This window comes from Protopterus annectens, chromosome 12.part0, assembly GCF_019279795.1.
Source record: "Protopterus annectens isolate FY-2018-M chromosome 12.part0, PAN1.0, whole genome shotgun sequence".
In the NCBI taxonomy this organism is placed as follows: Eukaryota; Metazoa; Chordata; order Ceratodontiformes; family Protopteridae; genus Protopterus; species Protopterus annectens.
In genome coordinates, this window is record NC_056746.1 from 251,399,456 (window position 1) to 251,423,630 (window position 24,175).

General features: G+C 44.2%; 1 protein-coding gene across 5 annotated transcripts in view; it reads right to left on the bottom strand.

Annotated features, from left to right (window-relative positions):
• Positions 1 to 24,175, bottom strand: part of LOC122816488 (UPF0488 protein C8orf33 homolog) — a 483,857-nt gene that overhangs the window by 186,576 nt on the left and 273,106 nt on the right. For all 5 annotated transcript variants that reach the window (XM_044089317.1, XM_044089314.1, XM_044089315.1 and 2 more), the window contains one exon: positions 5,318 to 5,464. In XM_044089317.1, the coding sequence (XP_043945252.1) occupies positions 5,318 to 5,464 (147 nt within the window). The remainder of the gene's footprint in view (positions 1 to 5,317; positions 5,465 to 24,175) is intronic.

Genomic DNA, 24,175 nt, shown 5'->3' on the forward strand with positions numbered 1-24,175 from the left:
GCTGAAGAGACAACCTGTCTGGAGGCAAAAACATCCTGCCCTGTATCGTATCCAAAAGAGCACCTATTAAGTCCAACACTTAAACAGGTACCAGGTTTGACTTGGCAAGATTTATAGTGATGCCCAGGGAAGGGAATGGGTGGAGAAGACAATCCCTGGCCTGAATCAGTCGATGCCTGGAGGGAGTGGAAAGGAGCCAATTGTCCAAGGTAGGGAAATACCTGAAACCCCTTGCAGCCGCAGGTGAGCCACCACTACCGCCATTACTTTGATAAAATACCCATGGGGCAGCGGGGAGTCCAAAGGGGAGCACTCTGAACTGAAAATGATTGGCTCCCAGCCAGAAGCGACGGAACCGTCTGGAGCATCTGCTCATCTTGATATGATAGTACTCACCCTGAAAGTCCACTGAGCACATCCAGTCATTCATCAGCAGAAAGGACAGAATGGACTGAAGGGTGAGTATCCGAAACTGTGTCTTGGCAATAGACAGGTTCAGGGTAGAGAGATCCAGGATGGGTCTTAAGCCCCTATTTTCTTTGGCACCAAAATGAACCTGGAATAAATGCCTGATCCAGACTGGTCTGGAGAGGGGGTGGATTGGATGACTCGCTTTTTGAGCAGCCTGGTGATCTCTACAGCTGCCTCCTCCCTTTGACTGGGTGGAACATCTGAGAGGTGTTTCATCTGAAAGGGAGAGTGAAGGAATAGGATGGAATAACCTCTGAATATTATTTGCAGCACCCAGCGATTGACTATGATGGACTCCAAGGCTGTTGTGTGCAGAGAAAGGCACCCCCTGACTGCCTCCAGAGAAGACCAGTCAGGAAATCTCTCCGGATTGCTGAAAGGATCTGTCCGAGAACGAATCTTGAGACCCCTGGTCCTTCAGACCTCCTCTGCCACGAGGGCACCTTCTGTCATTTCCCCCTCTGCCCCTAGGGAAAGACGAACCCTGAGCATCCAGGGAAAAATCCTGAGAGTTCCGCAACCCCATCTTCTTCACTCCAAGTCAATTCCTCAAGAAAGATCTTTGTGGAGTAGAGAAGCAGATCCCGACAGCAGACACAGTCTTCCCGTCTTTTTTGCTCTGGGTCAGAGCGTCATGTACAGTCTAGCCAAACAAGGTTGAATCAAAGGGTGCGTTTGTAAATGATGTCATGAAAGGTTCTGGAGCCAGGTGTGCCACCTGATGGCAACACCTGTCCAAGAAGCCCTAGAGGCACCCTCAAGTAGCATGAGAAAACAGCCTCATGGACTTGTTAGACATAGCAGTTAGGGTGGCCATGCTGGAGGAGAAAACCTTCTTCTCCTCTGCTGACATGGACCCCAGGGCAGACTCAGCGACCTCCTTAACCAGGTCCCTCTGCAGTCTGATAACATGGGCCAAATAATTCAGCGCAAGCAGAGCAAAGGTAGCTGAAGAATAAGTCTGCTTCCCAAAGGGGTCCACCACCCTACACTCCCTGTCTGGAGGCTGAACCAAGGAGCTCTCCTAGGCCAGCACCTTCATGGTGGCTGCCGCAACCACCATGCTATCAAGTGGGGAACCATTTGACCAATGGGGCCTGTCCACTGGAGCTCTAAGAACCTTGTCTGGGTACTTGGAGATGGGCTCAACTGTGTCCGGTTCCTTCCATGCCCTACTACAAATCAAATCCACCAAGGGATCCAGCAGGGAGGCACACCCAAGAAGTAGAAGGTCCTGTGCCAAAAGCCTCTAGAAATACAGACTCGTGAGGGCTGGGCTTGAGGGTAGACCACCTGCCTTGCTGGTGTAGGATTTCCATGATGTCTCCAAAAGAGACATCATCAGAGGGTGACTAAGGGGAACACTCCCCTTCATCCAAGTCTGTATCATCAGTGAAGATCTCTGGTGGGGAGTATAAGTACCTCCTCTTGCACATATGCTTCTGAGGAGCCTCCTCAGGGGGGGGGGGGCGGCTGCGGAGAGGACTCGAAAGCTCCAGGGGATTCCTGAAGAGGAACCTCCTGGGGTGGTCAGGCAACAGCCTGTCCCTGAGGGGGCAAGACAGAAGACTCCGACCCAGAAACAGAAGGAGTCAGGTCGGAATCTGAGGACAAAAGTGTCAAGGCTCTCGAAGGAGCCCAGAGGACCTCTCCACCACATCTAACGCCAAAGGCAAATGGATCCCTGAAGGCAGCCCTGCTGGAGCCAAAACACTCTGCATTGAAGCCTGCCTGGCCACTGCCCCTGGTGCCGAGGGGGGGGGGGTCAGACCTGAGATTTCCAGCACAGACACCCCAAGGAGAAGGGACAACTCCGACAGCCTCCCAGTTGACACATTCCTCTCGGAGCAGACGCTAAAGCTACAGATCTGACAATCAGTCCACTCTGATGACAGCGGAGCAGAACCACTCAAGGTAACTGTCGGCATAGAGGTACAAGGGATACATTGGTGCCGACATCTCAACATCCAGAAACTGCAGGCCCAAAGACTCCGAATCCAAACGTCAGATCAGAGAAGGAGCTATCGGAAGGAAACCAGACTGCCTGCTCACAGCTCCAGAGGAAAACAGAGCAGGTAGACTCCCAGCTGGATCTGGGCCAGATGAAAATTAAACATCTTCCTGTCCACCTCTGCTTCAAGCAGGCTCTGAGTCGACCGGACAGAAAAAGCCACAGACCCCGGCCGGGAATGATGCCAAGGGGAGGTAGAGATAGGGGACCTAGCCCTCAAACTCTCCAGCTCTGGGGAGAACCGAAGGGACCAAAGCCAAAGAGAACCCCAGGCTAGCTCGGGCCTAGATTTAGTGGGAGGTTCTGTTGAGGAAGATCGCTCAGGCAATCTCTTCCTCGGCCGATCCTGCTCCTTGTGTCAGGCCCTTTTTTCCCCATCCCTGGACTTCTTAGCTGGAGTTTGAGTCCCAGAAGCCGGGGAGGAGGAAGAAGAGGAATCTGCAGGAGAAGGAAGTGGGCCCTTCAAAATAAGCTTATTCCTCCTGTCGATAAGTGCACAGGCATTGAAGCCTGCACAAATCGAGCAAAAGGAATCTAAATGGGAAACTCCCAAACACACCACACACATAGTGTGGGCATCAGATGGAGAAATCTTATGCCCACACTCTATACACTTCTGTAACCCTGGCTTTGGAGTTTCGTGTACACACACACACACACACACACACACACACACACACACACACACACACACACACACACAAAAAGGAGGGAAAAATGGGACAGAGAGAGAGAATCAGGAAACTTTTTTTAAACTGGAAAGTCCAAAGCAGGGATAGGAAAGGTAGTAAAAAAAACAGGCTAGGAACAAGAAGAAAAGGGAGAATAAAACTCAAGAAATTAGCTTACAGACACCCAAAAAAACTGTTGAGGAGCTTGGAGTAATGCGAGCCGTGCTGTTCAGAATGAGTAGCAAATGAGATCTGGGGGAGGAGGCAGAGCGGGGCATTATGAGTAGGGGATGAGCTTGGATGCTGGATCCGATGCTGGAGTATATGGCTGAGTCGGATCTGTGCCAGATCCGTGTCCCACAGGTTGAAGAGCAAATGAAAAGAACAACTTCAGATCTGTACTTATCTAACATGCAAACTACTCGAGCTAATGGTGACCATGTCCAAATGCTGAAGCAACAAACAAGATCTGAGGTACCTAAGGAGAAGAGAGGATTACGGATAAAGGGATGAGGTCAAGCTACGAAGCCTGAAGTGTAAAGAAGCGGCATACGCCAGATCTAAGGTCAGATCCAAGAGAGTTGAGGAACAGACGAAAAAGACATCAAATTATATGATAAATGTCGAGGGAACTTTAATTTGTGCATTTTTTTTCTGTCAAAGCTGTTACATACATACATACAAACATACATACATACAAGAAGAAATAAATCATAAATACATACATACATACACACATACATACATACCATTACTTTAATCTGTTTCCACACATCTGCTTGCAATTCTGATATTTCTTTCAGCCTCCTGCAATTCGGGTATCTGAAAGACTTAAAAGAACAGTAGAGATATGCATGGAATCAGGTAAAAGTTTTTTTTTTTTTTTTTAATTTTCTTCCTTAGGGAATCAAAACTGTGACTGTTTGTTTAAGAAGATGCAGCATTTGTGGGGTGATAACATGCCTCATCTGGGGGGTCCTGCAGGTTTTGTAGGTGCCTAATGCCAAGAAGGCATAGAACATTTGTAAGGAATATGAAGAGACTCCTTTATGGAATGGATCTTGTTAGGGTTTCCCCTCTTCTTTGAAGGCTTCTTCTTATATTAGGCTTTGGTTTACTAAAATGAGCAGAAGAAACTTTCTAGTCCTTGTATGAAGAAGTCTTGCCAGTGATAACTCACCTGTAGGTACTAAACTCTAATACAAGCTTATAAACTCGTCTTGGGGCAGAATTTTATGCTCACAGGACTCGCCCTTCAATTCTGTTCAATTTTACATAATGAAGACACTAAGCAAAGACATGCAATCTAAAAATAAACAACAAACCAAGTAATTGTAAATTAAACCAACTACATTTTTAGGTGAAGCAGGGGTGGATGCAAAGCAGCAGGAAAATGTTCTATAATGGGAGAGGAATAAACATTTATACATAAAGGGGAAGAGCTGACCTGCAAAAAGTCAATACTGTTAAACAAGTGACAAACAGTATCAATTTTGACAAAAAATTCTTAAAGTACTTAGGATTTTTTCACATGAACTAAAAAAAATAGACTATGGTCATTTCCCAGTGCCTACCTAATCAATGGCAAAAGAGTTCAGGAGAGTTACTGTGGAGGGTAAGGAACTAAGGTGAAGGGGGAGGAATTAGAGATTGGGAAAGATTTTCTTCCTGAGGTGACTAAGATCAAGGTCTAGGTCTTGAAGACTTGAAAAGGATGGACCAGATCAAGTCAGGTTAAAATCCAAGAAAGAAGACTCTACCAAGCTGCCATGGTAGACGCAAAACCTTTCCTTTGATGTATCAAGATTAAATCCACATAAAAATATTTCTGAGGTATCCAGCCACTACACTCAAAATTAAAAATGCTATCCTGTATACTCCTTCCAAATTAATACACTTAGTTTGGCAACCAACCTTTTGAGCAGAACATCTTTCATTCAAAAGACAATTCAGTTTACCTCTGATGCCCTTCAGGTGTAGTCTGTACAAAACCTACCAAGCTTTGAACACAGACATGAACACAAGGATAAGGTAAGAGAATCAGACCAAGAAATGTCAAATGTAAAAGGCAACCAGTAAGGAGCTTCACCCAATTCCTTTTTAACAGACTTAGTGAGTGATGCTTCGTGACATGTCTGGGGAAAGGGAACTCGGTGGGAAATACCTGTCTGCATTAACTTCAGCTGCTGCTGCCTCTCCTCTTCCATCTTCTTCCGGTAGTCCCCAAACATCGCTCTCATCATCTGACGTTTCTTCACGAGAGGTGCCTTTTCACTACGCAGCGTTTTCAAGGTATGGAGAGCTTCATTCACTGCCACAAAACAAACATAAAAAGAAAGCAGAGGTTGCATACATGAAACAATCCAGTCTATAACAGTGCACAAAAGAGGGACCCTGAAGCTGAGTTCTGTATGGTACTCTAATTTACACAGCATTGTCATTTACATGCCCATTCCTCACAGCTACCACACAGTGTACTTCTAATAGATACTTCTGTCAGATATAAAAACTAAATGGACTTCACAGAAATTGCTCAGGTTCTGTTTTCCCTTAAACTTCCCTCTTCCTCCTAAGCATTATTCTGCACATATGGTTCACACAAATTCCATTTATTTCTATGCATTTTTGTTCCCTTTTCTAGAGATCCCACCTCCAGTTCAGTCTCCTGTACAATATTCAATACTTCAATTAGAGATGGTTTAGATTTTGATTTCCACTTTCGGTGAGTTTTTTTTATAGCCAATAATATTAAACTCAGTAAGGCCTCACTATGTCTAGGCAAATTAGAATCTATATCTCAGTTGAAAAGAAATACTACCTGGATAACAACCATTTGATACCACAGCATTTCTGTAAAAGTACCCTATACAGAATTGTTAAAATCTTCCAGTTTACTACATTTCCAAAAAATATCCTTCCAATTGCCTCTCTCTTCCCCATCAGACTTCCAGCATTTGTCATCTGCCCGAGGAAACAATCCTCTGAAGTCTACTTGGGACACAAAAATACCATTGCAAATACAGACATACAAAAACCCTAAATCTTCTGAACGTTACTGTACATCTGAGAGCCTTACAAATTTTCCCATTATTCCAATGAAAACTGCCTACTGATTTTCTTTTCCCAATATTTTTAACCTCTTCTAATTGCCTCTTATAGAAATATTTTATATGCTCTACTTTTTAAACAGTAGCTTCCATTTTAGACTCAACTGAAAACTCAACCAGGGATGGCCTTTTACTCAGCACTTTCCTATCTATTTCCCTTTGCCTATGTGACGCCCATGCACTGGCCCAGTAATCAAGGAGCCTCAATTCTCACCACTAGCACCAGTGAGGGGCATCCACAGTGGGAGGGTAACAAGTACACACACAGTAAAGTACAATTTCCCTTAAGAGCACAGAGATCACTGTCAGTCTGGCGCTGGTTTCTCCCTTTCTCTCCAGTTCCCCAATAAGACTCCCAGCTGGCACACCTATAGGATTCAGATCTCAGCCGAGTAGTCCAGTACCCTCTCTGTCCAACCAGTGCTTCGTGTCCCTACCCAAGTAAATGACACACTCACACACTTGAGATTTGATTTATACACAAACACACATACACTCCTGGGTAAGGATGGCCTAATCACTGCCACCAACTACTCTTATCAGCTACTCTAAAGGCCCTTACCAAAGAGTGTCCAATTCTACTGTGCAATGTTATTATTATCCAAATGGTAAGTGTGACGGACAGCAAGGCTATTGGAGTTGCTTGTACAATATCACCAAACACATGCAAGTACGCTAAGAGCTTACATTATCTCTACACAAAACAGCCACAGTTAAAAGGTTTAAAAATATTTAATAATAAATAATCAAAACACAAGACAATACTTATAAATTCAACACAGTGACAGTATAGAGTTCAGAAATCACAGGAAATACTTTAAAACAACATTGTAGGACAGTCTGACAAAGGAAACAGCTACGTTAATCTTACTGTATTTCTATCTCTAAGAGAAATTACTGTTCTAAATAACTTACTTACAGCGCAAGACACAGTGCTGGTGAGTTAACAGGTCTGAAGACAAATACAAAATGCACCTCTTTCTCTCTCTGAGATAGTTTTCAAATGGATAATACACATTACTGCTGAGTCATTTCAGAGTACATTATTCGTGTCACTTCAGCTTAAGTTTCCCAGGCTCACAGAACTTAAAATTTAACATTTCTTTGTGATCTGCAGCTGCCAGGAAGTCACAGCAATAAAAGACACTTTACATGTGAAACCTAGTAATTATCTCTGTCTTAAGACAATATAAAGAATTTCCAGCTAAAGAGATCCTGTCTCTTAGATTGAGATCACACACAGTTGTAACATTCTTTATTTATCAGCTTATTTTCTTAGAGTTTATACACATTTCTAATTTCTTCCAGCAGGGTGCACTGTGGTTACATTTTTGAAACTCAGCACATGACATTACATTTGGTTTTCTTACATTTGTAAAACAAGCCTGTGGATCAGATTTATATTTATAATGACAGAATTATTTGGGGTGGCCGCAGCGGTGCAGCAGTTAGCGGTGCCGCCTCACAGCAAGAGGTTCTCCGGTTCGATCCTCAGCTGGGGTGCCTTCTGTGCGAAGTCTGCATGTCCTCCCTGTGGTCACGTGGGTTTCCTCCGGGTACTCCGGTTTCCTCCCACATCCCAAAGACATGCTGTAGGTGGATTGGACACTCTAAATTGGCCCTAGGTGTGAGTGAGTGCGTGCGTGTGTGTCTGTGCCTTCTATGGAAGGTTGGGTGCCGGGCTGGCAACTTGACACCGTAAAACTTTACTGACAATCATGAGCGGACAGGCGATCCACTGTGGCAACCCCTAACCAGGAAAAGCCGGAAGAAGAAGAAGAAGAAGAATGACACATAATTATTTACACAATTCTATCTAGCTGGGCTGACAGCCTTCAATTTATCACAGCCTATACTATTTTTCTCTTTTAAACACCTTTATTAATTTATCACTTAAGAGACAGTCAAACATACATTAACGGAAAAGAAAACAAACCATATTAACATTCTTCCATTTACAAAAATTATATATTACATATGGTTTTCTTTCTTTATAATTATCATTCTAGCTTTACTTAAATTACTCAATTCCTGTCGTGCCTAAATCCTCAGGCGTTCTAAACATTATTCTGTATATGCTATTCCCACAATTTCCATTTATCTATATGAAATTTGCTTGTTCCTATTTCTAAAGATCCCTTTTCCAGTTATTTTATCCCTTTTACAATATTCAAAAATTCAAATACAAGTGGTTTAGACTTGGATTTCCATTTTCTATTAATTTCATTTTTTTAGCCAACAGAATTAAATTTAACAAGGCCTTACTATGTCTATGCAATGCAGATCCGGTGTCCCAGCTCAAAAGCACCACGTCCTTAGTTATAGTCATTTGCTCAACCAATATTTCTGACAGAGTACTCTGCAGGGGAATTTTTAAAATCTGTCACCTCATTACACTTCCAAAACATATGCTCCCAGCTGCTTCTTTTTCCCCATCACACATCCAACATTTGTATCTCCCTAAAGAAAATTCTTTGAAGTCCATTTGGGGTACAAAATACTTATGCAAAAACTTCAGAGCAAAAATCCTAAACATTATGTACTTTGTTGCATACTTGGGAGCCATACATATGTGCGGTCATTGTTCCCTTGTAAATTGCTTTTCTGGTCTTTCTTTCCAACCTTTTCTAACCTCGTCTGGTTGATTCTTATAGTTATCATGCAATATTTTATATGCTCTACTAATAAAAAGTTATGTACTCACCATAACATTCCATTGTCATTCTTCCTCAACTAATGGGTTTGGATCAGAGACTCGGATTCAACTCAGCTGCTTCTACCAGATCATTAGATCCCAGAGTTCTCGAGCTCTTCCATTTACCCACAATTCCCTACCAACCTAACATATCTCAGATCGAGTTTTCTGCCCCTAGATACAAAAGGGCAACCAATAAAAGAAATAGCAAAGGCAGAACAGAAAAAAAGGAAAGCTGGAGCTCAAATAAGGAACACAGGTTCCTTTTCAACTGTTAGATCTCTCCAGAAATCAGAAAGGAGGGGGCAGGTGGGTGGGGAGTTGAGGTAGAATGAAAATGGACAACACAGATGGAATATTATTGGTGATTACAAACTTTTTAATCTGATGTTGTCATTTTGTCTAGCTGCCCAGAGACTGGGTTACATGGGATAGCTCTGTTGAGTGAAAGCTGGACGTAAAACCAATCAACCTGCCAAACATGAACTAAGAATTGCTGCAGTTAATGTGGGTTCACTGACTGGATGCATCTTGGAAGTAGATGACATGATGATACAGAGGAGGATGGACATAGTACAGCTGTGTACACTTACCATAAATGTAGATGTTTGAGTGTATTCGCTGTTGTAATCATTACATTTGGGTAATCCTGCTGGCAGGTTGCCCTCAGTCGGCCTGAATTCCAAAGTCCTGGGTCCTGCGTCGGCTGCTGTCACCCCTTCCCTGAAGTCGGGTCGTCAGGGGTATAAAAGATGCGGCCAACGCCATTTTCTTTAGTTTTTCTTGCCCCAGATGTCAGGTGCCCCCTAAAAGGGTAGCCAAAATTTATATATACATATATATATATATATATATATATATATATATATATATATATATATATAAATACATGCACCAATATAAACTTTACCGTCCTCTACAAGCAAATACACCACATAGGTTCCATCAGAAGAAAGGGGGATGACGGGTGGGTAACCTGGACTGCAACAGTGAATACACTCGAACATCTACATTTATGGTAAGTGTACACAACTGTACTATGTTTTTCGTGTTTCACTGTTGCAGTCATTACATTTGGGTAGAATCCCAAAGCTATGGTTGGGAGGTTGGAGCTAAACAGCGTTAGGAGCGGCTATGAGGCCCTGCAGAACTGCAGTGGCAAAGCCTGCCCTGGATTTAGAGTAGAGTGGCAGATGATAGTGCTTTGTAAAGGTGTGCACTGAACTCCAAGTAGCAGCCTCTAAAATGTCCTTGGTTGGTACTCCCCTAAAAAAGGCTGCTGAAGTGGCCGCAGCTCTGGTTGAATGGGGCCTAATGCCTTTGGGCACTGGCCTGCCATGGCGTAAGTAGCAGAAACGAATATGGCGTAAGTAGCAGAAACGAATGCAGTGGCCTATCCACTTTGAAATAGTCTGCTTTGAGATAGCTTTCCCTGTGATCCTGCAGCATATGCCACTAGTAATTGCTCTGTCTTTCTGAAAACTTTGGTTCTGTCCAAGCAGAGTCTAAGCTGTCTGTGTATGTCCAAAGAATGCAGAATTCTCTCCCCCTTGTTCTGTGGATTTGGATAAAAAGTTGGCAGATGAATAGTTTGGTTAAGAGCCACACTGGACACCACCTTAGGCATAAATGTTGGGTTTGCCCTCAGGGAGACCCTGTCTGGATAAAAAATGATAAAAGGTTCCACAGCCATGAGTGCCTGTAGCTCTGAAACTCGTCTTGCAGAAGTTATTGCTAGGAGCAGAGCTGTTTTCCAAGATAAAAACTGTACATCAGCAGAAGCAGCTGGCTCAAAAGGAGGCAGGGTGAGTTTTTCCAAGACATAGTTGAGGTCCCATGCAGGCATTGGTGATCTCCTTGGAGGCCTTCATTTTTTGGCTCCTCTGAGGTACTGCTTTAATAAGGGATGAGAAAACATTGGTGGCTCTGCATTGTAATGAGCCGAAATGGCAGAGGCATGAATTTTAATAGATGAAAAAGATAGGCCTTTGTCCAGCATCTCAGTTAAGTATTGCAAAATCTGAGGAATATTTGGCACAGCTGTATCAGTTCCTTGTGCCTGGTTCCAAGCAAAGAATCTTTTCCATTTTCCAGCATAAGATTTTCTAGTACTAGGCCTTCTGGCTTCCAAAATGACATCCTTCACAGCTTTACTGAGAGGTGTGTTTTGTAGGACTACATTATCCACCATGCTGCCAGGTTTAAAGTCCTGAGTTGGCTGTGCAGGATCTGATTGTTTTGCTGGGACAGTAGATGAGGTATTTGAGGTAAGGTCCAAGCTGGGCATTGAGACAAGTTCCTTAGTATTGGATACCAATACTGGCGGGGCCAGTCTAGGGCAATGAGTATCATCTTTGGCTTCTCTTGTCTGACCTTTAGGAGTACCTTGGGGAGGAGAGGCAGTGGGGGAAAGGCATATTCTGATAGGTTTTTCCAGCTGAAAGATAGGGCATCCACTTTCCATGCTTGTCTGTGATAAATCCTTGTGCAGAATCTTTTTACTTGGTGGTTGTGAGGGGAGGTGAACAGATCTATGTACGGGCATCCCCATTTCCTTGTTATCATGCTGAAGACTTGTGGATCCAACTGCCATTCGTGGGGATCCATGAGGTTTCTGCTTAGTTCGTCTGCCAGAGTATTTTGCCTTCCTGGCAGGAATTGTGCCTGCAAATATACTTGATAAATCAATGCTGTGTCCCACAAAGTCATGGCTAGTCTGCAAAGGGGGTAAGAATGTGTGCCCCCCTGCTTGTTTATATACCACATGACCATTGTGTTGTCTGTCTTTATCAATAGTTGTCCCAGATGAAGTAGGTCCTTGAAGGGCATTTTGAACAGCTAGCATCTCTTTTGAATGATATGTAGATGCATTTGGTTTGAGGTCCATGTGCCCTGAATGCATCTTCCTGCCATGTGGGCCCCCCAGGCATAATCTGATACATCTGTTGTTAGTGTCTGCCTGGCTGGGGGTAATGTGAATGGCTGTCCCTTGTTTTGGTGACAAGCCTTTGCCCACCATCGAAACTCCTGTTGCAGGCAAGGAATGAGAATAATCATAGCTTCCAGGCTGTGGCAATGTTGAGTCCAAACACTTTTTAGGTACCATTGAAGTTTCCTCATATGCAGTCTTGCATATGGAATTAGTAGGATGCAGGATGCCATGAAGCCCAAAGCCTGCAGAATTTTTCTTGCAGATAACTGGGCCTTTGTTGCCAACATTTTGAAATAGAAATAGGTAGTCAGTTGCCTTTGTTTGTCTGGCGTGAGATAAGCCATCTGGGCAGTTGTATTTAAGCATGCACCCAGGAATATTATCTCTTGAGAGGGTACTAGTTTTGATTTCTTTTCGTTGACTGTGTACCCTAGGAATGTTAGAAGTCTTTTCACAAACGCCAGATGTTGTAGAAGAATGTCCTTATTCTCTGCTTGAATTAGGACAGTCGTCCAAGTAGGGATATATTTGTATTCCTCTTTGTCTGCAGAATGCAATTACTGGTGGCAGGCACTTTGCAAAAACCCTGGGCGTAGTAGATAAGCCAAAGGGCAGTGCAGAGAATTGGTAATGCATTGAGCCAGCCTTGAATCTGAGGTATCTTCTGCATATTTGTCTGATTGGGACATGCAGGTATGCCTCTTTTAGGTCTAAAGTCACAAGCCAAGCATTCTTGCCTAGCATGGGCAGAAGCTGCTGCAAAGTCAACATCTTGAATTTTGGTATATCCAGGAATGTGTTCAGAATAGATAGGTCCAGTATTGGCCTCCAGGCCTTGCCCTTTCTGGGTACCAAGAACAGTCTTGAGTAAAATCCTCGTCTCTGCTCTTGCTCTGGTACTTGTTGAATGGCCCCCATGTCCATGAGGGATGAGACTTGTGTTTTGTGCCTCTGCCCATTGATTTTTTGGCAGATCTGGCCAGCCGTTTGCCTTTGGCAGGGTATGGAAATGGAACTTGTAGCCTTGTGACACGATATTTAGAACCCACTTGTCCTGGGTTATGATGTGCCAATTTTGAGAAAAAAGTGCTAATTTCCCCCCTAAGGATGCTGCCAGGATATAAGTGATTGGTGCAGGCAGGGGGAAGTCATTGGGACTGTTTCCTGTATGGTTGTGATTTGTCTTCTCCAATTTTGGAGGCAGAAGCACCTCATTGCTTTGACCTGTATGAACCTTGCGCCTGGGATCTGCCTCTAGGGCATCTGGATCTGCCCCTTTGAGGTCGGTCTGACACAGGAAAGGACCAATGCTTTGTTGGCCAGTGCCTACTAAACCTAGGTGGCTGTACTTGTAAGAAATCTTTGACAGTTTGCATAGATTTAGCTTTGTCCTCCATTTTCTTTAACATCTCTTCTGCCTTAACACCAAACAAAGTATCATGCTGTAAAGATGCATCTAATAATTTAACTTTGACATGATCAGGCAGATTTTGTTCCTTTAACCAAGCATGACTCCTAATTACAGAACCCGTAACTGCGGCCCTGCAGGAGGCCTCCAAAGAATCAAAACCACATTGCAAAGTATGCTTTCCAACTTGCTCAGCTGCATGCAATAAATTCTGCATTTCCTTGTTTTCTGCACATTCCGAGTTTAACAACATTTTCTGTTTAAGCAATGCCAAGACATGTTGCTGATATTTGAGCATATATGAAACTGACAGTTTAAGGCCCTTATAGCCAAGGTAGCAGATGTGTAAACCTTTTCCCCCATCTTTCCAGTGCCCTAGAATCTCTGTCAGAGGGGGTAGGGTTTTTTGCAGCGGAAGCCTTAACTCCTTTGGGACCCTGTGAAATAGTTTCTGGGTCTGCAGCAGGGTTTCTAAAAAGGAATTTATGAGAGTCAGGAACCCTGTAATATTTGTCAGGCTTAACTGGAGCTGGAGGTAAGGAGTCAGGGGTAAGACTAGACTCTGAAAACACATCATCTACAATGTCTAACACAGGTGGAATGGCTAGTGGCCTGTGTTGGGGTAGTAGAAGGAAATCCCTGAGCCTCTTTTTAGATTCTGAAAAATCTTGGCCCTCCCAGTGGAAATGCTCCCTCATGGTATGCAAGGTTTCCCCAAAAGAATAGTCCTCTGGAGGAGAAGCTGAAGGAATAGATTCTTCAGCATCAGAATCCTCATGGGGGAAAGACAATATTCCTGATCAGAAGAGGAATCAGAAGAAATGGAAACCTGATCTGAAGATTCACAGTCAGTCTCTTGCCTAGGCCTCTTATCAGGAGGGGGATGGGAACCCCTGATCAAGGTAATCAAGTCTTCGGCCATTTTGAGCATCTGTTTTTTGGGCATAGAGGCCTGACCACGTGGCTCTTGAGTTTGTTTCTTTGCGTTAGAAGGTGCTTTAGTCTTTGCCTTTGAAGCTGAAGTCGGTTTAATGTAAAGATGTTTAGGTCTGAATACACCTTCAGAAGCCGGTGCCTGTTCAGCGGCTCCGGACCAATCTGAAGGAATTGTATCCGAGGCTCCAATACCTTGAGTTTCCAGCGGCATGGCCGACTCCACGTGGGAGTCGGTAGCGGCCTGCAACTCTAAAGTAGTGGGTGTCAGGGGCTGCGAAAGCGCCTCACTGAGAACCGGCAACTGGCTTAGGAGAAGCTTCGTCGTTGGTTTTAGGCCTCAGCTGTCTATCTCTCTCCTTTTCTTTGCGTTTTTTGTGAACTCCGGTAGTCAGATGGTTATCGACGACATTTCTGGATAATTAAACCGGCGTCCAAAATAGTTTAAAGCAAAATCATACAGATGCTTAATAGTGCGTTGGTTAAATCTAGCACAAAACCGACAACCAGAAACATTCTGATCAGGGCCTAGGCAAGGAATACAGTAAGAATGAAAATCCTTATGAGGTATTTGCTTTCCACAAGAAATACAATTATTTACTTTTTCTGTCATCAGTCTGGAGCAAGAAAAAATTTTCCCCAACGGGGTACTTAGCTTTATTGAGGACGTCGGATCTGAAACTCGAACATGAAAATCTCAGGAGTCGGCCGACCGGCACTTGCGAACTGCTTCTGCTTCGGGCACCGCGCGGCAAGAAAGACTGGGAAAATGGCGTCAGCCACATCTTTTATACCCCTGACGACCTGACGTCAGGGAAGGGGCGACAGCAGCCGACGCAGGACCCAGGACTTTGGAATTCAGGCCGACTGAGGGCAACCTGCCAGCAGGATAACCCAAACATAATGACTGCAACAGTGAAACACGAAGAACATCTTATCTATGCAACAGACAACATGGAAGGGCAGTGCAGTAACGCCACTTGGCTTGGGATCCAGAGTCTATTACTCAAGAGGGGGACAGGCTAGAAATGGTGTGGGAATTGTGGGTACAGAGCGGCTTACTTACAGACAGACTCATAGCAATCAGACTCCAATGTAACGATAAGGCAGTATTCAGTATAAGCCCTACAGCAGGGTTATGATAGTGAGGAAAACAGTGCATTCAGACAGCAGTTGCAGGACCTACTAGATAAAGCAGGACAACATGAATTGGTGTTGATAATGGGTGGCTTGAATGTACATGTCGGGACAGACAGAACAGAGCAGGATATGAGGACTGCCTGGATCCACATGGGTGGGGCAACAGAAATAAAGAAGGAGAGGCCATTCTAGACTTCTGTCTAGCAAATGGCTTGATAGTAGCCAACACATAGTTCTGAAAGAGAGACAGTCACAAGATCACATACAAAAGTGGCTAACATGCGACTCAGGTAGACTTCCTCCTAGGGAGGAAAAAGCACTGGAGAAGAATCCATGATTGCAAAATCATCCCCAGTGAAACAGTCAGCCCACAGCATAAACCACTGGTTGCCACAATCAGCTGCAAGCGGTGGTCAGAGAAGGCTCTATGGTCAACAGAGACCAGGCTGAAGACCTGGAAGTTGACTGGAGAGAAAATACAACAGTTCAAGGAATTACTCACGGCTCTTGCACCCCAAGAGGAGGAGGAAATAGGTGGAGTTGAAAATGAATGGCAGTGCCTCAAAACAGCATGCGTGAGAACTACAGAATAGACATGTGGCTGAGACAGGTATGGAAATAAGGTACATAAGGAAAGCTGGTGGTGGAATGCAGAAGTTCAAGAAGTCATCAAAAGAAAGGAGGAGTGCAGGAAAAAGTGTGAGATAGAAAAGACTGAGCAGGCTAAGAAGGAATACTGGTTGGCTAACGAAGATGCTACGAAAGGAGTTGCAATAGCAAAGAATAGGGCATTATAGGCACTCTACCAACTTCTGGAAAGTGACTCATTAGGTGACAGAAAGAAACTACATCAGGTTGCAAGGCAAAGACAGAAAGATAAAGAAGATAGTCAGAGACCCTTCATAAGGGATGTCAGCAACAACTTACTCACCAGTCCACAGGACATCAAAGGCAGATGGAAGGAGCATTTCCAGCAGCTTCTGAATGAAGAAAACCCACAGAAGCTGCACTGACCCAAAAACAGCCTACGATGAGAGAAGAGGAGCTTACACTACAAGAATTAAGAATAGCACTAAGGAAAATGAAGTCAGGGAAAGTAGCAGGCTCAGATGAGGTCACAGCAGATATGATAAACATGCTGGGTGAGATGGGGAGAAATGGCTCCTGAGGGTACTCAAAGCAGTGTGGAGAGAAAGGCGTATCCCCAATGACTGGAGAATAAGCATACTCATGCCAGTGTACATGAACAAAGGGGACATCCACAAATGTGGGCAGTACAGAGGAACTAAACTCCTATCACATTGCATGAAAGGTCTAGAGAGGGTGATTGATAAACGGATACGCACAGTAGTAGAATGTAAGATGGGAGATCAGCAGTTCAGATTCAGATTAGGATGCAGCACAACTGACCTGATGTTTGCAGTGAGACACAAAGTTGAGAAGAAGCTAGAAATGAGGAAAGAGTCCAACTGAGCATTTCTAGACTTAGAGAAAGCATATGACAAGGTCTCAAGAAAACTGATCTGGGCAGTACTGCGATGTTTCAAAGTTCAGGAAACACTGGCAGAATTAGTGCAGGCTATGTACAAGGACCCAATGACTCAAGTACAAACAGTGTTGGGTCTCACAGTGGGGTTCCCATTGGGAGTGGGTGTACACCAGAGTTCTGGTCTGAGCCCACTACTGTTCATACTGGTGATGGACTACATTAGCAAACAGGTTGGAGGGGACAGATCAACAAAGCTGCTGTATGCAGATGATGTGGCATTACAGGCCAGACTCTGAGCAAGAACTCCAGCAAAGTACAGAGCAATGGAATGCAAAACTAAAGGCACATGTGATGAAACTAAACACAGATAAGACAGTGGTTATGGCAGCAACTGGGGAAATCAGAAGAAGCTGAGAATTGAGACAGAACGGAAGACAGTGGAACAAGTAAATAGTTTCAAGTATCTGGGAGGGGTGTTTGAGGAGAACGGAAGTCTGAATAAAGAGGTCAAAGGGAGAATCAGAGGGGCTGTAGCCAATTGGCATAGTGTCAGGTGCAGTCTACGACAGAGGAATGCCAAAGAAGCTGAAGAGTAAGGTGTACAAGACAGTGGTGCGACCAGTAGTACTGTATGGTCCAGAAACCCGGGCAGTAAAGACACACAGATGAAGAAGCTAGAGATGATGGAAATGAAGTGCCTGAGAAGTGTGGTAGGATGCACTCTTTGGGACAGGCGAAGAAATAAGGACATAAGAGCAGAGCCAGCTCCAACTGCAGAAAAGATCAAAGAGAACAGATTACAGTGGTTTGGACAAGTGCACAAAAGCAGAAGACAACCTAGTGAAGAAGACTTGGGACAGACAGGAGGAAGCTAAGAGAAACAAGGACATCCAGCAAAGATGTGGATGAATTGTGTGAGAGAAGACCTGCGACAGTCAGGCATGAGTGTCGAACAAGGCAGGAGTGGGGCACTGAATTGAGAGAGATGGCGACAGTTAACATGATTCCCCAACTCCATGTAGAAAATGGGAAAAAGGGGGCTGATGATGATGTAATTTTTATTTGTTCCTCAACTGACGGGACAGAGTCCTCATCTACCATAATCTTGGAAGCCCCCTAAGGAAGGATATTCTGGAGCACTGCTGAAACAAATGCCGCTCTGTTCTTAGAAATCAAATCCAATTTATCATGAGAAAATGAACTGTGGGGATTAGCCCAAGCTGCATCTGCAAAAATATCATCTAAAGATGCTCTGGACCAGAAAGCTGAAGAAACTGCCACACATCTTGTGGAATGGGCCATAGAAAGTTTTAGTACAGATAAACCTAATTTACCACAGACAAAGGTTAAATAATCAGTCAGCCATTTAGCCAATGGAACTTTAGATACTGGATTACTCAATATGGTAGGAGAAATGGAAAAGTACAGTTTTGTACCTACCATAAATGTAGATGTTCGAAGATCCACATTGCTGCAGTCCTTACATATGGGTAAGTCCGCTGTCCTCGGTCGGCCCGAATACCAAAGTATTAGGCTGACGTCGGTCAAGGCGCTTAAAACTGACATCAGGACGTCAGGGTACAAAAGCGCATGACCGACATCATTTCCTCAGTCTTTTCTTGCCCCAGATGTCAGAAGGCCCTAACAAGAAAGGCCAAAGCCAAAAACCAGCAAAACCTAACCAACCACCCGTGCACTAACCATATTTACAATATGTACAACACAAACGACCACCTTCAACAACAGAGGGGAAGGAGGGAGGGTAAATTGGACTGCAGCAATGTGGATCTTCGAACATCTACATTTATGGTAGGTACAAAACTGTACTATGTTCTTCATCTCACATTGCTGCAGTCCTTACATATGGGTAGAATCCCAAAGCAGAGGTAAGGGAGGATGGCAAAACTATAAAGTATTAGGAGCTGCCAACATGCCCTGTAAAATTGCAGTGGCAAATCCAGCCCTAGATTTAGAGTAAAGTGGAAGGTGGTAATGCTTAGAGAAAGTATGCACTGAACTCCAAGTAGCTGCTTCCAAAATATCTTTAGTAGCCACCCCTTAAAAAGCTGTAGAAGTGGCAGTAGCCCTAGTGGAATGAGGCCTAATCCCAGCTGGAATCTCCTTACCATGATGGGAATAACAGAAAGCAATACCAAAACCAATCCACTTAGAAATAGTTTGTTTTGAAACAGGTTTGCCCTGAGAACCCAAAGCAAAAGAAACAAACAACTGCTGAGACTGCCTGAACCCTTTAGTTCTGCTCAAATAATATCGCAACTGTCTGTGTATATCCAAAGTGTGCAAAATCCTTTCCCCTTTATTTTGGGGGTTTGCATAAAAAGTAGGCAAATTAATAGTTTGGTTTAAAGCCACACTAGAAACCACTTTAGGCATAAAAGAAGGGTTAGTACGCAAAGACACCCTATCCTTGTGGAAAATTAAGAAAGGCTCAACTGCCATAAGGGCCTGTAATTCAGAAACCCTTCTCGCAGAGGTAATGGCCAACAAAAAAGCAGTCTTCCATGATAAATATTTCAACTCTGCCGATGCTGCAGGCTCAAAAGGTTGTACAGTGAGTTTCTCCAACACAAAATTGAGATCCCAAGCAGGAGTAGGAGCTCTACGTGGGGGTCTTATATTCTTTGCCCCTCTAAGGAATTGCTTAAACAAAGGCTGAGAAAATAATGGTGGGTCACAGTCATAGTGAGCAGAAATTGCTGCAGCATGAACCTTTATAGAGGAGAAGAACAAACCTTTGTCCAATAACTCAGTAAGGTATTGAAGAGCAACACTTAAATTAGGTTTAGAAACATCAAAGTCCTTTGCTGTACTCCAAAATAAAAATCTCCTCCATTTATCTGCGTAAACTTTCCTTGTACTAGGCCTTCTGGCCTCCAAAATAACATTCAAAACTTGTTGTGGAAGCTGAGACCCTCCAGGGTTTAAAACAGAATATGCCAGGCTGTCAGATGTAGAGAATGAAGTTTGACATTGAGTAAATGACTGTTCTCCTGAGACAGCAGGTGAGGAATCAAGGCAAAGGCCATGGAGGCTCCTGTACCAGACTTCTCAGTAATGGGTACCAGTGCTGTCGAGGCCAATCTGGAGCTATTAAAATCATGTTTGGCTTGTCCTGTCTGACCTTCAGCAGTACCTTTGGGAGGAGAGGCAGAGGTGGAAAGGCATACACGTGAAGATTGCTCCAACTGAATGAGAGAGCATCCACTTTCCAAGCTGTGGGATGAAACCTTTTTGTGCAAAACTTTGGCAGCTGGTAATTTAGTGGAGAAGCGAACAGATCTATGTCTGGAGTTCCCCATAACACTGTCAATCTCTGAAATACATGAGGATCCAATTTCCACTCGTGGGGATCCATAATTTGCCTGCTCGACACATCTGCTAAGGAGTTCTGTGCTCCTGGCAGAAACCTTGCCTGAAGATTTAGCTGTAAACTGAGAGCAGTCTCCCACAAAATCATTGCTTGTCTGCATAGAGGATAAGAATGCGTTCCGCCTTGCTTGTTGATGTACCACATGACAGTTGTGTTGTCTGTTTGAATCAACACCTGCCCTGGAAGAAGTAAATCCTTGAAAGCTATCAATGCAAACTGGACTGCTAACACCTCCTTCAAGTTGATATGTAGATGTTGAAGTCTGGCAGGCCACGTGTCTTGTACCCATTTTCCATTTAGATGAGCTCCCCAAGCTTTGTCTGAGGCATCTGTCGTTAAAATCTGACTCGCCTCTGGCCGGGTCACAGAGAGTCCCTTGTTTAGGTGACATTCCTGAGCCCACCACAAAAATTCCTTTTGAATGCAAGGTATTATCTGAATGACAGTGTCCAAATCTTGGCAGTGCTGTGTCCATACATTCTTGAGATACCATTGTAGCTTCCTCATATGCAGTTTGGCATTGGGAAGTACCAGAATACAAGATGCCATGAACCCCAAGGCTTGAAGGACTGTCCTTGCAGTCAGCCTGGACTGACGAGACAACTGGTGGAAGTAGAGAGAAAGATTCTTTTGTTTGTCCGGGGTCAGAAAGGCCATCTGGGATGCTGTATTCAGTCTCACACCCAGAAAGCACATGTCCTGAGAGGGGACTAGACTGGACTTTATTTCGTTCACAGAATACCCCAGGCATCTTAACACTGCCATCACATACTGTAAATGATGAAGAAGTTTGTCCTTTTCTTGGGCCAGAATCAGGCAATCGTCCAAATAAGGATAGATCTGTATTCCTCTTAGCCTGAAGAAAGCTACCACTGGAGCCAGAACCTTTGTGAACACTCTGGGCGCAGTAGATAAGCCAAAGGGCAATGCAGAGAACTGATAATGTGAAGTCCCAGCCCGAAAACGCAGATACTTCCTGCAACCGGGCCTGATAGGAACATGAAGGTAAGCCTCCTTGAGATCCAGAGTCACCATCCAGTGATCTTTGCCCAGCAGAGGTAAAAGCTGTTGTAACGTCAACATTTTGAACTTGGGAATGTCCAGATATGTGTTGAGGATAGATAAATCCAAAATTGGTCTCCACGTGTTTCCTTTCTTTGGTACTAGAAACAGGCGAGAATAAAATCCTAGGCCCACTTCTGGCAGAGGGACCGGTTGTATGGCCCCTATTTGAAGTAGTAGAGAAATTTGTTTGCGAGCCTCTAGTCTTTGCTGAGGAGGAACGTCCGGCATGCCTTTGAAAGGAGGCAAGGTATGGAAATAAAACTTGTAACCCTGGTGTATGATATCCAATACCCATTTGTCTTGGGTAATCAACATCCAATTTTCCTTGAAGAGTGCTAACCTTCCTCCCAAAGGTGCTGCCAGGCAAGAAGGATCTGGCAGCTGAAAAGTAGGTCATTGGGCCTGTTTACGAAAGGACTGGCCCCTGCCCTCACCCAAAGATTGTGCAGGTGAACTCCCTGTTCTAGGCCTGAAAGAACTCTGAGCTCTGCCCCTACCACGTCTAGATCTACCCCTAGACTGAGAATCATAAGAAGGATACGTCCACCCCTTAGCAGGCCAATTCCTACTAAACTGGAGGCTGAACTTGCAAAAATCTTTAACAGCCTGCATAGACTTAGCCTTGTCTTCCATTTTCTTCAAGACTGACTCCACAGGTGAACCAAACAACACATCAGACTGCAAAGGAGCATCCAAACTCCTTGTCTTAACATGGTCAGATAAATTCTGATCCTTCAGCCAGGCGTGCCTGCGAAGAACTGAGCCAGTGGCAGCCACCCTAGACGAGGCCTGCACAGCATCAAAACCACACTGCAATGAATGCTTACCCACCTGTTCAGAGACATGCACCAAATCTTGTAATTCTTTACACTCAATGCCTTCCGCCAGAGCATCCACCTTAGACTTCAATTGAGAAAGAAGAAAGTTTTGATATTTCAACATATGAAACTGGCAATTCAAAGCCCTCATAGCTAAGGTAGAAGATGTATAGACCTTCTTTCCCCATCTATCCAAAGCTCTGGCTTCTTTATCTAGAGGAACTGGATTTTTTACAACAGAGGCCTTGACACCCTTAGGTCCCTGACTAATAGTTTCTGGGTCCGCCCTAGGACTCTTATAAAGATATTTATGAGCCTCAGGCACCCTGTAATACCTATCCGGTTTAACAGGAGCAGGAGGCAGAGAATCAGGATTAAGTGAAGCCTCTGCAAACACATCTTCCACAACATCCAGAACAGGGGGTATAGCCAAGGGCCTATGCTGGGGTAACAGCAAGAACTCCCTAAGCCTTTTCCTAGAATCAGAGAAGTCCTGACCTTCCCACTTAAAATGTTCCCTCATAGAATGAAGTGTCTCTGAAAAAGAAAAATCCTCTGGAGGAGAAGCAGAAGGAGTGGAATCATCTGCATCAGAATCAGAATAAGGAGAGTACTCCTGCAAGTCTTCAGCTGAAGACTCTGAAACATCCGAAGCCTGCTCAAAACTTCCCAACTCTGGCTCCACCCTAGGCCTCTTATCAGGAGGGGGCAAAGAAAGTACAGTTTTGTACCTACCATAAATGTAGATGTTCGAGGATCCACATTGCTGCAGTCCTAACTATTGGGTAGTCCGCTGTCCAGTCGGCCCGAATACCAAAGTATATGGCTGACGTCGGTCAAGGCGCATTAGACTGACGTCAGTACGTCAGGGTACTAATGCGCATGACCGACGTCATATCCTCAGTCTTTTCTTGCCCCAGATGTCAGAAGACCCTAAAAAGACAAGGCCAATACCAAAACCTGCAAACATACCTGCACCAAAAATATGTACAATATATACAAAAGTACCAGAATATAACCTCACCTACACAACCACCCCTAAACACAGAGGGGAAGGAGGGAGGGTAAATTGGACTGCAGCAATGTGGATCCTCGAACATCTACATTTATGGTAGGTACAAAACTGTACTATGTTTTTCATTCCACATTGCTGCAGTCCTAACTATTGGGTAGAATCCCAAAGCAGAGGTAAGGGAGGCTGGCAAATCATAAGGAAACAGGAGCTGACAACATGCCTTGCAAAATAGCTGTGGCAAAACCAGCCCTAGACTTAGAGTAGAGAGGAAGGTGATAATGCTTAGAGAAAGTATGCACTGAACTCCAAGTAGCTGCCTCCAAAATATCCTTAGTTGCCACCCCTTAGAAATGCTGTTGAAGTGGCAGTAGCCCTAGTGGAATGAGGCCTAATCCCAGCTGGAACCTCCTTGCCATGATGGGAATAACAAAATGCAATGCAAAACCCAATCCACCTAGAAATAGTTTGTTTTGACACAGGCTTGCCCTGTGAACTCAAAGCAAAAGAAACAAACAACTGCTGAGACTGCCTAAAATCCTTAGTCCTGCTTAAATAATAACGCAATTGCCTGTGTACATCTAAAGTGTGCAAAATCTTTTCCCCTTTATTTTGGGGATCTGCATAAAAAGTAGGCAAATGAATAGTTTGGTTTAAAGCCACACTAGAAACCACCTTAGGCATAAAGGAAGGATTAGTACGTAATGATACCCTATCCTTATGAAAAATCAAAAAAGGCTCAACCGCCATAAGGGCCTGCAACTCCAAAACCCTTCTTGCAGAAGTAATGGCCAACAAAAAAGCAGTCTTCCATGACAAGTATTTCAAGTCAGCAGTAGCCGCAGGCTCAAAAGGTTGTAAAGTAAGTTTCTCCAACACAAAATTGAGATCCCAAGCAGGAGTAGGAGCTCTACGTGGGGGTCTTATATTCTTTGCCCCTCTAAGAAATTGCTTGAACAAAGGATGCGAAAACAATGGTGGATCACAATCATAGTGAGCTGAAATTGCTGCAGCATGAATCTTAATGGAAGA